At 35.9% G+C, this 16,148-nt stretch overlaps 1 protein-coding gene across 1 annotated transcript; it reads left to right on the top strand.

The window, feature by feature from the left end:
• The first annotated feature begins 14,534 nt into the window (after positions 1-14,534).
• On the top strand, positions 14,535-15,541 carry LOC116599546 (COMM domain-containing protein 2-like). Its single transcript, XM_032359441.1, is given in 2 exon segments — positions 14,535-14,854; positions 14,857-15,541. Coding segments are annotated over 2 exon segments (693 nt in total). The 5' UTR covers positions 14,535-14,598; the 3' UTR covers positions 15,294-15,541.
• Positions 15,542-16,148: the final 607 nt, after the last annotated feature.

The following is a 16,148-nucleotide window of genomic DNA, read 5'->3' as shown; positions in this document are numbered from 1 at the left end:
AGACAAAAGCGAAAATGAATTTTGGGGACATCATCAAGATCAAAAGCTTCTGCACAGCAAAGGTAACAGTCAACAAAATACAGAATGGGAGAAGATATTTGCAAATGACAATAAAAATGGTTGATATCCAGGATCTATAAAGAATTCCTCAAATTCAACACATACAAAACAGATAATCATCTCAAAAAATGGGCAGAAGACATGAACAGACACTTCTCCAAAGAAGATATACAAATAGCTAACAGACACATGAAAAAATGTTCACCATCACTAGCCATCAGGGAGATTCAAATCAAAATCACATTGAGATACCACCTTACACCAGTTAGAATGGCCAAAATTAACAACACAGTAAACAATGTGTGTAGGAGAGGATGTGGAAAAAGGGGAACCCTCTTACACTTTTGGTGGAAATGCAAATTGGTACAGCCACTTTGGAAAACAGTGTGGAGATTCCTTAAGAAATTAAACACAGAGCTTACCTATGACCCTGCAATGGCACTACTGGGTATTTACCCCAAAGATACAGATGTAGTGAAAAGAAGCTCCCGCTGTACCCCAGTGTTCATGGCAACAATGGCCACAGTTGCCAAACTATGGAAAGAGCCGAGAGGCCCTTCAGCAGACAAATGGATAAAGAAGATATGGTCCATATTTACAATGGAGTATTATGCCTCCATCAGAAAGGATGAATAGCCAACTTTTGTATCAACATGGACAGGACTGGCAGAGATTATGCTATGTGAAATGAGTCAAGCAGAGAGAGTCAGTTATCATATGGTTTTGTTTAGTTGTGAAGCATAAGGAATAACATGTAGGACATGGGGAGATGGAGAGGAGAAGGGAGTTGGGGGAAATTGGAGGGGGAGACAAACCATGAGAGACTGGACTCTGAAAAACAATCTGAGAGTTTTGGAGGGGAGGTGGGTGGGGGGTTGGGTAAGCCTGGTGGTGGGTATTATGGAGGGCACATATTGCATGGAGCACTGGGTGTGGTGCATAAACAATGAATTCTGGAGCACTGAAAAGAAATTTAAAAAATAAAATTTTTAAAAAGGAGGGTGTAGGCAGGAGAATCAGTCACTATTAGGAGCTGTAACAAGACAGGCGTAAGGCTGGAGTGATATAAGAAGAAACCAGAGCCAAAGAATACAGGTAGCCTCCACACATTGAAAAAGACACTGAAATGAATTCTCCATTTAGAGCCTCCAGAAGGAACTAGTTTTGCTGGCACTTTAGCACAGTGTGACTAGTCTTGGACTTCTTATCTCCAGAACTTGAAGATAATAAATTTGACTTGTTTTAAGCCACTGTGTTTATAGAAATTTGTTACGGTTGAACAGAAATACAGTGAAATAGAAATATAATAAAGGGATCATACACTAAATCATACAGTAAAGAGATAATTTAAAACTATGGAAACAGTGCTTTATTTTGTATCATTATTAAATAATTGTTATTAATTTTTTTTGAAAGGAAGAAAGCACAAGCATGGCAGGGAGGGGAAGAGGGAGAGGGAAAGAGAGACTCTTAAGCAGGCTCTATGCCCAGTGCAGAAGTAGAAGTGGGGCTCTGTCTCATGACCCTGAGATCATGACCTGAGCCAAAATCAAGAGTCAGACACTTAACCAACTAAACCACCCAGGTGCCCCCTCAGTGTTTTACTTATGTTTATTGTGGAGACCTATTATGGCATATAAAGTATACAAGAAATGTGTCTTAGAGATCACACTGACAGGCTTGTCAGTGTTGGCTTGGAAGTTGAGGATATGGCTGGAGGTGGAGACTTACTTAGAAGCAGTTAAAATGGTACTGTAATTCTTTGTATGTCTGAACTTTTGAGTGGACTAGTAGTAGCATCTCAAGAGCAGCAGTATAGTATATTTGGATTTGTTTCATTTACTCCAAATTATACTTGGCGTACAGCTAATTCACAGAAAATTTTTGACTAGCTTACTGCTAAAGGTATTGATCTTGCTAGGTACACAGAAAGAAATATTATTCGGTCATTAATTCTGAAATATTTACCTCATTATGTTTATCAGTAAAGAATGACTACCCAACCTGCTTTCCTGAAGAGTAAACATGATTTCAAAAGTCATATTTGAAACAGCTTCAGGAGACTAGGTATTATTTCTTCTTTGAATGTTTGGTAGAATTCCTCAGGGAATCTGTAAAGTCCCGGTCTCTTGTTTTTTGGGAGGTTTTTGATCACTGCTTCAATCTCGTTACTAGATAGTGGTCTATTCAGGTTGTTAATTTCTTCCTGATCCAGTTTTGGAAGTTTATAGGTTTCCAGGAATGCATCCATTTCATCCAGTTTGCTTAACTTACTGGCATATATCTGTTGATAATAATTTCTGATGATTGTTTCTATTTCCTTGGTGTTAGTCATGATCTCTCCCTTTTCATTCATAATTTTATTAATTTGGGTCCTCTCTTTTTTCTTTTGGATTAGTTTGGCCAGTAGTTTATCAATCTTATTGATTCTTTCAAAAAACCAGCTTTTAGTTTCGTTGATGTGTTCTACTGTATCTCTAGTTTCCATCTCATTGATCTCTGCTCTAATCTTGATTATTTCCCTGCTTGTGTGTGGGGCTGGCTTATTTTGTTGTTGATTCTCCAGTTCTTTAAGATGTAAAAGAGCTGGTGTATACTGGATTTTTCAATTTTTTTGAGCGAGGCTTGGATGGCTATTTATTTCCCTCTTAGGACCACCTTTGCTATATCCCATAGGTTTTGGACCGATGTGTCTTCATTCTCATTGGTTTCCATGCATTGTTTAAGTTCTTCTTTGATTTCCTGGTGGATTCAAACATTCTTAAGCAAAGTGGTCTTTTGCTTCCAAGTGTTTGAATTCCTTCCAAACTTTTCCTTGTGGTTGAGTTCCAGTTTCAAAGCACTGTGGTCTGAGAATATGCAGGGAATAATCTCAGTCTTTTGGTATTGGTTGAGCCCTGATTTGTGACCCAGTGTGTGGTCTATTCTGGAGAAAGTTCCATGTGCACTTGAGAAGAATGAATATTCTGTTGTTTAGGGTGGAATGTTCTGTATATAATTATGAGGTCCATCTGGTCCAATGTGTCATTCAATGCTCTTGTTTCTTTATTGATTTTCTGCTTAGATGATCTATTACTGAGAGTGGCGTGTTACAATCCCCTACTATTAATGTATTCATATCAATATGGCTCGTACTTTTTCTTTTTTTTAAAGATTTTATTTATTTTTTTGACACAGAGAGAGAGAGATCACAAGTAGGCAGAGAGGCACGCAGAGAGAGGAGGAAGCAGGCTCCCCGCTGAGCAGAGAGCCGGATGCGGGGCTCGATCCCAGGACCCCGGGATCATGACCTGAGCCGAAGGCAGAGGCTTTAACCTACTGAACCACCCAGGCGCCCCAATATGGCTTGTACTTTTAAGTTAATTTATATAATTTTGCCTAATTTGACTCATCTTCCCTTCATATCTTTTTTTTTTAAACTCAAATTTTACATTTATCTTAGGGAAATGAATTAATGAATACGTACTAGGTTTTGAGCATAAATATTTATTTTTAAGTGATCTTAGGAGCTAAATTTTCCATTGTATCAATAAAGAAGATGAGAATCTGATATTAATTTACTTGACAGAAATGATACAATAGCAAATGGCACAATTGGAATGTGATTTTGGTAGTCTGTGTTTACAAAATTCAAGTTCTTTTCTCCACACACCAGTGGTTTTCTTATGTTGAATCACCTGTGCCAAGATTTAAGCGTTGGACTTAAATGTTGGACTGAGAAAAAAGTCAGTGACTATAAACCCTTCTGTTTCACTTCAACATCCAGTTGCAAAAGAAGGAACAGCTGTTAGGTAGAAAATAGAAGAACTGCAAGGTGAGACTTTTTAAACCTGCAATATCCGAACTATATCAATGTGAAGTTATTCTTTTTTGCACCCAAACTCCAGGGCCAGTCCCTGGAGGAAAATATCAAGGAAGTCATCTTTTCTACAAATCAAGTAACAAGGCTTCTTTTTCCTTTCTTTTTTCCCTCCTCCTCTTTCTCTTTCTCCTGTCTCCTCCCAGTCAGGGTTCTTCAGAGAAAAGAATCCTTCAATTGGTCAATCAATAGATAAATCAATAGATCAATAGATAGACATATAATGATTTATTATAGGAATTAGCACATGATTTTGGGGGACTGCGAAATCTCACAATCTGCTCTTCTGTAGGTTGGAGAATAAGGGAAACTGGTGGTGTAATTTGGTCCAGTCCAGGCCCAAGAACCAGGGGAGCTGATGGTTGTAAGTTGAAGTATAAAGGGGAAGGCTCCAGGACCAGGAGCACTGTGTCTGAGGATAGAAGGTAGATATTGCAGGTCAAGTGAAGAGAGCATATTTACCATCGAGTTATCCTTTTGTTCTTTTCAGCCCCTAAACAGATTGGATGATACTCACTCACATTGCTGAAGGCCATGTTCTTTACTGGGTCTACCAAATTAATGCTAATTTCTGCTGGAAACCACCCCCGCCCCCGCAACACACACACATACACACACTCACACAGACCCACTCAGAAATAGTTTAGCTATCAGGGCATCCTTTAGCCTAGTCAAATTGACACATAAAATTAACCAACCCACTACCTCCCTCTCCCTCCTCTAACCTTCTTCTTTTCACCTTCCCCTCTTCCTCCTCTCCTGTCCATGCTTGGTGTTAAATACTCCAGAAGAATAAATAGAAGAAATAGGCTTGAGTTGCAGAAAGAATGGTTTAAGTTAAACAAAGGTCAAATATGAGAAATCTAAATAAACAAGGGAATATAATACTTCCTTATGAGGAAGTGAGGAATAAGTGAGGAATCTTATTTCCTCAAGATGTCATAGAGTCTCATTAAAATTCATAAGCATCCTTAGGAAATAATTGAGCAACAAATAATACGTCATTTGCTTCTCCCCTTTGTTCCCAGTACTATCATTCTGAATAAATAAAACCCTTACAATAATTTACCTCCAAAAACTATTTTGTATTTGGTAAGTGATGTAAGAAATGTTGGGGTTCAGAGATGATGGCTAAGAAAGACTTCTTGAGATGTCTTCAGAACAAAAAGGTGTTTTTATTAAAGCATGGGAACAGGACCCCTGGGGAGAAAGAGCTACGCTGGGGTTGTGACAGGTGACTGATATATACTTTCAAGTTGGGAGGTTAGGGATAGCATTTTGGAAAGAAGGTGTCCAGGAACTTGAAGGGTCTAGCTTGAGGGGACCTTTTAGGAAAAGGTCAAGTATTACCTTTAGTCATGAGAGCCTTCAGATGTATATCAGTGGATCATATGCTTGGAGGATGATTGCTAGCATATATCTTGGGGGATAGAGATAATTGAAGTTTCCAAAGAAATTTTTGTATGTTAAAGTAGACTTACAAGATGGGGGGGGGGGTGCAGCTAAGATTGCTTTTTTTGCCCTTAGCTAAGTGTCAGCATCAAGGCAGCTGAGGTCCCATATGAAGGTCACTCTGCTTATCTGAAGGACTTGTCAAAGGGCTATAGGCAGTAAGGAAGTTCATTTTTTTTCTTTTGCCTTTGTTTTCTACATCAGTAAGTGTTACTTCCCAGGCACCTGGGTGGCTCAGTGGGTTAGGCCGCTGCCTTCAGCTCGGGTCATGATCTCAGGGTCCTGGGATCGAGTCCCGCATCGGGCTCTCTGCTCAGCGGGGAGTCTGCTTCCTCCTCTCTCTCTCTCTTCCTGCTTGTGATCTCTCTCTTTCAAATAAATAAATAAATAAAATCTTAAAAAAAAAATTTTAAATATTGAAGAAATGTGTGGTTCTATGCGTTTGAAAAGCTCACAGTCAAATCTAGCAAAAAAAAAAAAAAAGAAAGAAAGAAAGAGAAAGAAAGAAAAAAAAAGCATAAAATGTTTTGTTTTTGTATGTTTTTGGAAAGAAAGAAATATTTACAGATAGAGTATTTGTATTCATATGAGGAAAAGGTGATTCTGTAGAAGTAGGGGCTGCAGAAAAGTCTGGCTAGAGAGATATCTGTTTAAATTCTTCTGGGATTCTCTTATTGTCCACTAATCCTCCTGTGTCCTACAGGATGGTTATAACCCAACTGGCTTAGATACATCCCAAATCAAATCTCAGTCAGGAAAAGCCTATTAAAAGAATCAGTGAGTCCAACAGACTGTAATTTTTATTCATCATTTTCCCCTTCTCTTCCTCTCAGTTTTATAAGGGTGTATGTCAGCAATAGGCTTAAATGATTGCAGTGCATTGCTCCCTGGAAATAGAGGGGTGTGAACTAAATGTCTCCTTAGCATCTTTTGGTATCTTTTCAGATCTTTACAGCCATTGTTCTGGAAAAGATTCATTATAAAAATATCTAGCCATAACATTTTTAATATTCATTCTTCTTCTAAGGAAAATGAAATTGCCTTATGTTTATAGTTATTGCCATCATTTTCCCCAGGTTATTTCTAGGCCAAAAAGATTTTTACCATTCCTAGCCAGATTTTGAAAATACCATTTATCTCCCAAAAGATGTCTTTAGAAAATCTAGATGTACCTTGTATGTTACAATTAATAATATTCCAGGCCACTGGGAAAGAAAATACCTTTTCCCTTAACAGTTCCATTTACCATGTCTTCTTCCTTCTCCCCCACTTATCTGTAGACCTTCAGTTAGGGTTATAGAAGGCAAAAGTGTGCTGTCCATTAGCTCCACAGTAGACTACAGGAAGAGATGTAAGCAGTGCAGGAAGAGCAGGAGAAAGAAGAGCTATTCTCTCCTATTCAAGAAAACAGAAGGACATTCTTGTAAATTTTCAGAAATGCAGTATCAGATTCATCTTAGGTGATAATATGTGCAAAGTGTGATAAGAAATCAGCCCACGCTACTTAGTCATCATTATTATTCACATAATAAAGAACGGGGCCCTGGGTTAAAGCACCAGTATCTTAAAATAAATAAATATGTGTGTGTGTGTGCATATATCTATATCTATATCTATATCTATATATGTATATATATATACATATATATATATATTTCTTTTTTCCCTTATGAAAATGATACTCAAACCCAAAGTCACTAGCTAGTTTGCTCAGTTTTCCATTCCAAAGTGAGGCCTCTCCCCATGTAGTTACACCCTGCAAAGGGATTTCTCCATAAGCCCCAGGCTACCAAAACAGTTTTAGAACTGTTGAAAGTTCTAAAACTGTTGAACAGTTTTAGAACAGTGAAAGATGGAGAAATAAACAGCACACTTCTTTAAATCTAGCAGTGTCTATCCGGCCAAACTTTAGAGAAAGTTGCTTACCAAACTATGATTAAAACTAACTTCCTAAACACTCTCACTTAGCAGCTATAGAAATCATAATTAAGGAATCCTAAGGACTTCATTCTTTTTCGACCGAATTCAGAAATTACTGGAAGAGTGAAAAAGAACTGAGATTAAAAAGAACAACCCCCTTTAATCTAAGATGTAGAGCTTTGTCTTCTTTTTTCCATTATCATGGACAAATTTAAGGGGTTTTCTTATATTAAAGGAAAAATGCTTTGATAATCCATGGCTGTGATGCATCTTTTTAATTTATTCTTGCTTTCCATTGCAATCACCTTAGATTATGTTTAGATCATCAATCACATGGCTTAGTGCCATGCTTTGATAATCCATGGCCGTGATGCATCTTTTTAATTTATTCTTGCTTTCCATTGTAATCACCTTAGTTCATATTTAGATCACCAGTCACATGGCTTAGTGCCCTCGTCTCCTCCTGTTTTCTTTGCTTCCACTTGCTTATCTTAATCCAGCCTCCTCTCTTTCCATACTGCTGTTGGTCTCCTTCTAAAATTAATCACGTGTATTATTAGCATTCTCCCGAGAATTAGAACGAACAAGGTGTGTGTGTGTGTGTGTGTAATATATAATATGTATATTTATTTTATATAATATGCAGTCTCTTTATTGTGAGGAATTGGCTCATACATTTATAGAGGCTGGTAAATGCAAGATTTGCAGTAGTGATATGCAGCCAAATACAAAGGCCTGAAAGCTGCTATAGAACTGGGAGAACTGACGTCCTAGTTTTAAGGCCCATCACACAGAAGAGTTATCTTTTGCTTAAGAGAGGGTCATCCTTCTGTACTATGAAGTCCTTTTTAACTGATTGGATAAGGCCCACCTATTTTATGTAGAGTTAAGAACTACTGTAGCTTTTTGTGCAATTAATTGCCCCTCCTCAGTTATGAGCAAAGGCAGATTTTTTCAAAAACATATCCATGTGCTTTTCAGGATCTAACATATGATAGGAACATTATTATAGACTTCCAAAAAACTTCTGAAATTTAAATGTGTGTGTGTGTGTGAGGCACATGAATTATGTACTTTCCTTTGCCCTTCAGCAGAAAAAGAGATGCTATGATTTTTTTTTAACTTTTCTTAAATGCCACTGGCAATTAATTAAATTTATCATAAACATGACCCACTGGCCTACTGATCAGCAGCCCAGATGGTACAAGCTATTGAACATTCTTAAACCTAAGACCTCTAACTTTTGGGTAATAAATTTAAAATATGCATTTTTCAGATTATTAATAGTTGTACTTCATAATTTGGTACAGCCTTTCATACAGGATTTTAATAAAACAGAGATATTAATTAAATCTATTTGGGGTTTAATTTTCTTTTAAATATGTGCAGAGGGGTTCATGGTGCTATTGTATCTCATTAGAAATGCCCAAATGAATCGTAAAAATGCTATTTCCTTTTTTACTTAATTTAGAAAACAATTGAGAGATAAGCAAATGTTTTACCTTTCTAAAAAATTTCCCATACGTATGATTTAAAGATGTAAGAATTTATCAAAGGAAATGCCCCTTTAGTTCAAATAGTGAAAATACCCAATGGAAGCCGCAACTCCAGCTCCCCCTACCTTTTTTGTCTCCATAGTCATTCTCACTATGAGCTTTTTTAGGGTATTTCATTTTATCTTGTGTTATAATAATTTGTCAATATTTCTTACTTAAACATTATTAGAAGTATATTAAGTGTATGAGAAACTTTTTCCCAAGATCATTATTTAGTAAAGTTCAACTTTGAAAATGTCCACATACTACCTTTCCCGAAGTTTGCTAACATAAATTGTGTTTTTTTGTTTGTTTGTTTTGTTTTGTTTTGTTTTAATGCCAGGTAGATGAGACTAACATTTGGAGATTACTTAACTTTAAGTCTCTTCACTGTAGTTTACTTGTGGTTTGGCCTTTGAGATGGCTCCATGACCTTTTTAATTTTTGGTTTCTCATCTCTGAAGTGGGTAAGATTACAGAACCTACCTTGTATTGGGAGGACTGAGTGATACTATATCGAGAGCATACCCTCAACAATATACGACCAATATTACCTGCTCCCTGTTGGTACTAATAGTATCATTTGAACCTATCTCTCTATTTCACACCAGTGTTTGGAGTGATTGACTCTTCTGAGATTTAGCAATAATGCTATCGTATATAAATACATTGTAGCTGATGGGATCATTGGGAAGAGAAAACTCATTGAGGCTAAACTATATCTTAGTGGTTTTAGTGTCTTTGATTTTGTTTTGTTTTTTTTTTATCAAGAAACATAGTACAAAGTAAAGATCAATGCACGTTTGATGAGTAAAAAAAAGTGATTAAAAATTGAATGAAAAAGAAAATGGTCTTTCAGTGTCGGCTTATGGCATGAGAGGCTGCTTCTTTCTCAGTGGGTTTACCCCATTTATAAATTCATTATATCAAAGAATCATATTCATTGTAAATATAGCCATGGCTTTTCATATGAAACACATGCTCTCACATTTGGTCATTAGCCATGTTTATGTTCTAAATTTCAGTTCCCATTCTGATAAGAATTTAGATACCCCTTTAAAACCAGACTTGAGTTATACATGAGAAATGTCAGCCTGGAATGCTAGCTATTTGTTCTACATTTGGATATATAAATATTCTAGTCTTAATTTAAGATAAAATGTAAAAAGAAAAAAATATAAAAATAAAGTGTCTTCTCATGGACAGTGATAACACTACTGTATTCAAGTTATCTATAACTTCTCAACCAATTTATTATTCTTTACTTATGGTCTAGACCTTGGCCAAAATACAGAATGAAGTCTATGAAGTTGTTAAACTTCTGGCTAACTTTTTCTCACTTTGTCTCCTCCAACTCCCATGGCTAGTAAGTTTACTACTGGGTATCACTTTTAGATACTGACCCATTCTACTCCTGAATGAAACCTGATAAATTCAGAGTGCATATCATGATCCTCTTTCTCACCAACTATAGGCCCTTGTTGCCAAAAGAACTGCATAGGTGGGAGTTTCACTGATGCCCATGTTCAGCCACTAGGAGCAAGATTTCCTACAAGCTTCTTCTGCAGTTTTGACCATCCGTAATACCAAATGTTTCCTTATTTTTGTAGATGACTATTTGACATTCTTACTAAAATTTGGGTTTACTAATTAATGTCCATGTCGTTTCCTGAACACTCGCGAAACCCTGCATAACCCTTTTCTAGTCTCTCCCTAGGAAAATACAATATCCTTTTCCCCTATAGTCTATCTCACCCTAACCTCAAAAATCAGATAGTTAGAATGACAGTGATGCTCACTGACTTTAACTGTTTCCTTCTGCCTTTAATGCTATGCCCTACCTGCCTTCTGTAATTTCCTTTCTCCCAACTTTCTCACACAGTTGCCACTGACACATTTCTAAACTTGCTACCCCATACCTAGTACACACTGTAAAGACTGCCCTAACAGAACCATTCTTTACATCTGAGACAACATTCCTGACTACTGCTACATTTGTTTTTACTTCTTCTTCTGCCTTCTTGGCCAAGTTGCCTGGTGTCAGCGATGGTCCATTAAAATCCCAAGTCAGCAGCACTGAGACAGTTATCTTGATGATCTTGTTTTCATTATTTGAACCATGTAAAAATCAGAACTTACCCAGTTTTTTCACATCTTTAATATTTTGTTGGTTCAAGTGGAGAATACATTTTAAATTTCAACCTTAAATGGGTGAAAATGCATACACTATTACTACTCCTTAAACCTTTAGTTTTATTTTCCCATTGCTTTAAGATACAGTCAATATTTTTAACATTTATTTTACAGTAACAATTTTGTTTTATGTCTCTGCTCATAAAACATAGGACCACTCAAAAACATCACGTTTGAACATTTTTCTTCATATTCTGAAATTAATACTTTTACAGTATTAATAGGAAATAAATCTTGTTTTATTAAAATTTATTTTAGACATACTTTAAAAATTCCATATATTTTCACAAGTTATACTATAATTAATTTAGGAATTTCTTTTTTTTAAGTTTGATTGATTATTTTAGAAAGAGAGAAAGAGAGTTGGAGGAGTCAGAGGGAGAAGGAGAGAGAGAATCTCAAGCAGACTCCCCATTGAGCACGGAGTCCTACTCAGGGCTTGATCCCATGACCCTGAGATCATGACCTGAGCTGAAATCAAGAGCCAGACACTTAATTGACTGGGCCAACCAGGTGCCCTAGGAATGTTCCTTTTTCTCATTTCTTCCATTTTTTTTTCCTATTTTTTTTTTAAATTTCAACTAGGATTATAGCTATGTTTGACATCCATACCTACCAAATTAGTTTCTTAAATGGAAAACAAACAAACAAACAAACAAATCCTGTTTAGTTCATCTGTTACGTTCTTTCTCCTTTCTAATTGATCCTCTTTAATCAATAGCATTGTCTATTGGCTTAAAAACACATACTGGATAATAAATAATTGTTTGCAGAATGATTGATTCACCACTACATTATTGAGTTTAGGATTTTCTCAGGCACCCATTTAGAGCGGACCTTATGGGCTTTCTTAAGCTAATTTCTGAAATTTCCCGTGACCACATTGAGAAGTTCATTTAATATAAGCAGAGTGGCAATTTCATTTTGCCCCATGTGATATATTTTACATATTAACAAGCTTATGCTTAACAAGTCGTCTGTGTTTTTCATCCTCCAGTTTGTTTTTCTACAGTATTATTTAAAGCCTCATTATATTTTTGATTATCTAAAGATTCCAGCAGTGCTAACCACCATCTGTACACTGCAGCAATGGCATAGCAAGGTTCCAGATCTTTCTGAGAATCCAGTATAGATTCTCATCACTTTCTTTTTTTTCTTTTTATGTACATGATTAAATAACCTAAAAACACAATAGCCTTAATAGGATGTGTACAAAAAGTGAGTTAAGAAAGAACTTTATTTTGGAGGGTTCCAAATAAAGTTCTCAGCCCCCTCTACTTTATTTAATACTGTCTAAGCAATTTTCTAAGCTTTTTTTAAAATTAAAGACCTTCTAAGAAAAGCTTATTCTTCAGTTTGTCACTGTGTAATAAATTATGTTTCTTCTTCATTTTTACTTAACAAAATTTTCCGTTAAGAATTTTTAGCTATCTCTATTTTTAGATACAATATTTTAGGACAAAGTTATGGTTCTATTCATTGAAATGATCAGTTTTCTTCCAGAAATATGCACCTTTGTTATATTATACCTTGGTAAATATTTTCTTCATATCATCGTCTCAAGAATTATGTTCAAGGTGTTACAAATATGGCGATTCTGCTATTAGGAAACAAGTCAGTTTTTATTCAACATTTAATCACTCATAAACATTATGTTTCAACTGTCCAGTTTTCCTCCCATGTATATTAACTTCTAGGAAAAATATGAACATGTGGATTTACTTTTGAAGCCTTGTGCATCATCATGATATATTAGGATCCCTTGAGTAAATATTTCCTTATATCTTTATTTAAATACCTACTCAGTTTTGGGGCCCAAACTTTACTGTCTATATAAAATATGAAGCAGATTTATTATTCCTGAAATGAAAACTCTATTCCTGGTTTATTGCTCTTAAAATAAAAACTTAATATATCATCTAAGTATTTTCAAAAATTTTAGTACCATCTGTATGAAGACTTTTAATCTGTTTTATTCTGAAATATTATTTGTTGAGCTTGATGACGTATTTATGAAACTTTAGCATATCAGCAACAAAATGTTTTCTTGGAAAAAAGAAAAACAAAACAACACACACAATAGATTAAAACTCAGGTTCTGGGTCTTAACCCCAGTTCATCTCAACTGGATGCTCCTTTGCAACTCACTAGAACACTTTGAAAGCAAGAACCATGACTGCATTGTATGCATCTAATAAATACTTGGTAAATTCACCTAAATTAATAGTAACTTGCTTTGTTAAGATTATTCAGAAAACTGTTAAATGCCACTTTGCCAGAAAGAACCCAAGACTATCGTTTCTTTAGTTGTCAAGAGTGGTGCAACTAAGAGGAAGACTGGTAACTGAAGCTAGTTACCTGGACTGAAGCTTGCTGAAGCTAGTAACATGGAGACTAGCCGTAGGCTGTTGCAGTGTAATTGGGAGTATAAGAACTGAGATAGAAAAAAAACATAGATAATCAATGATAGACATTTATGCATTCCTCTCCAACTAGATCCTGTACCCCTTCTCTTCTTTCTACAGACAAATTAGGCTTCCTTTAGTTTCTTACAGACGTCCAGATCCCTCCTTCCTCAGTCTTGCAGATTCTAGTTTCTCTTCCTGCCAAGTCTCTCTCTGGCCTTCTCCACCTTAGAATCACCACTCATTTTTTAGGTTCACTTTCTCTGTCATTTCTTTAGAAATGCTTCTCCATCAAACCTCCCGATGGATCAAGTTCATCCTGCTACAGTCTCTCAGAGCTATATATATATGAGGGAAAATGTGTGGTCTATGTGTGTATATATATTTAGACACACACACACACACACAATTTATTTGTATATAATATATTTATGATACACTGACAAACTTCATGTATATCTATGAAAATATTCACATAATGCATGTAGGCTAGGAATCTGAAAGTTACCAGGAAACTGTTTTAGAGTGAGCTCTAGCTTCTCTACATTTCTTCTAAAATAACACAAAGTGAATAAAGTTAAAATTTTACCAGGGTAGTTTCAGATTAGGTATTTGGATTGATTGACTAAAGCTTAGATAATTACAAGCCATTTTCCTGTGAAGATTAATTGATACAGTACTTCTGGAAGTTTTATTTGGAGTGATGCAGGAAGAAGAACAGAAGAAGCAGGAGGAGGAGGAGGAGGAGGAGATGACTTTTCATGTAAAATATGGATTCATTTTCATCCTAATTTTTTAAAAACTTTCATCTTTAACACACATTCAGTATGCCGACGGTAAAGAAAGTGAACATTGCAGTGACTACTCTCATTTACTTGCTGTGTAACTTAAGGCAGTTTACTTAACTTTTCTGATCTGATCTCCTTAGCTTAAATTTGTGATAACATTAGGAATTATTATGATGCAGTGCAAATAATGCAGCTCGATTTTTCTAGCACATAGTAAGAACTCAAGCAGGAATTGATATTGCCATGCCCTTTGTCCCTCCCCTTAACCCCAAAGAAAATTAAGATGTATTTTATATTTTAAATGTGCTCTTTGCGCTTGGACGCTGGTCCCGGAAGTGGCGAGGGCGGGATCAACGCTGCCCGGAGAAATCCTCCGCTTTGCGAAGATGCTGCTGGACCTGTCGGAGGAGCATAAGGAGCACTTGGCGTTTTTGCCGCGAGTGGACAGCACGGTGGTCGCGGAGTTTGGGCGGATTGCGGTGGAGTTCCTGAGGCGAGGCTCGAACCCCAAGATCTACGAAGGCGCCGCCAGAAAACTCAATGTGAGCAGTGACACTGTCCAACATGGTGTGGAAGGATTAACGTACCTCCTCACTGAAAGCTCGAAGCTTATGATTTCTGAACTGGATTTCCAAGACTGTTTTTGTTCTGGGATTCTCTGAACAAATTATTGCTTCAGCTTTATCTGGACAACCGAAAAGAGATCAGAACTATTCTGAGTGAATTGGCACCAGACCTTCCAAGTTACCACAGCCTTGAATGGCGACTGGATGTACAGCTTGCAAGCAGAAGCCTGAGGCAACAGATTAAACCATCAGTGACTATAAAGCTACACCTTAATCAGAATGGAGATCACAGCACCAAAGTTCTGCAGACAGACCCAGCCACTCTGCTCCATTTGGTTCAGCAACTGGAACAAGCATTGGAGGAGATGAAATATCAAGTAGTCCCAGTTTTAAGGATTTATTCCCTTTTGATCACTCATGAATCAACGATATGCAGCAGTTACTTTTCAAAATTAATTTTTTTATTAATTGACAGTGATAAACATATATTTTCCATGAAATTTCTTTTCCTATGACAAGATAGTGAAGTCATGATCAAAAGCTAAAGTAAAGTTCCTGGTGCTAAATGTGGTCAGTTTCTTGACAAATTAAGATGTATTTTATATTTTAAATGTAAGAATTGAATCAACTGGAAGTGAATCTATACTGTTCATATGTTCTGTGTATATGAATGTCTTTTTTTGGTACTTCTTTTGATTGCTTAACTTTATTATTTTTGTCTTTATTGACCAAAATCTGAAAATAAAATTCACAGTGTATTACCAAAAAAAAAAAAAAAAAAAAATTGTATTATCCACACCTTGAAATTGGTAAAAATTTTTCCATCCAAGTAAACTGTTGTTTTTTTCCCAGTTTTTAAACATGCTTATTTATTCCTTCTTCCAATGCTGATCATTTGCAGTTGAGCCTACTTCTGCATATCAGCCTAACACATATTCACATGTATGTTTAAAGAAAATCTGTGAATTATTTAAAGAATCTTAATATTGGAAACAACAACTTAGTTACAAACTATGCATTTAGGAATAATTTCTCATACTCATTCTGATGTAAACAAGGATTTATTTCATATTGAAATATTAACAAATGTCTATTAATTATGTAGCAATTAGTATTCAGTTTACTACAGCAATATTCATCTTTAAAATTCTTTGGAAGCATTAATATTCTATTTTTCATGATTAATGTAGGGTCATTCTCTTCTTGAATATGTAATATGTTATATTATTTACATTACTTTGCCTCATAATTTATTACCACTTTCAGGCACATTAGCAATGGAATTTAGAAATATCTATGAAGAATTATTTTCTGGATCTTTTCAGCTATTTAAATTTTAACGGAATTGTTTGGTAATGACTGTAGTTGCA

Source organism: Mustela erminea, chromosome 9 (genome assembly GCF_009829155.1).
Source record: "Mustela erminea isolate mMusErm1 chromosome 9, mMusErm1.Pri, whole genome shotgun sequence".
In the NCBI taxonomy this organism is placed as follows: Eukaryota; Metazoa; Chordata; class Mammalia; order Carnivora; family Mustelidae; genus Mustela; species Mustela erminea.
This window is presented reverse-complemented; position numbering and strand designations above follow the sequence as displayed.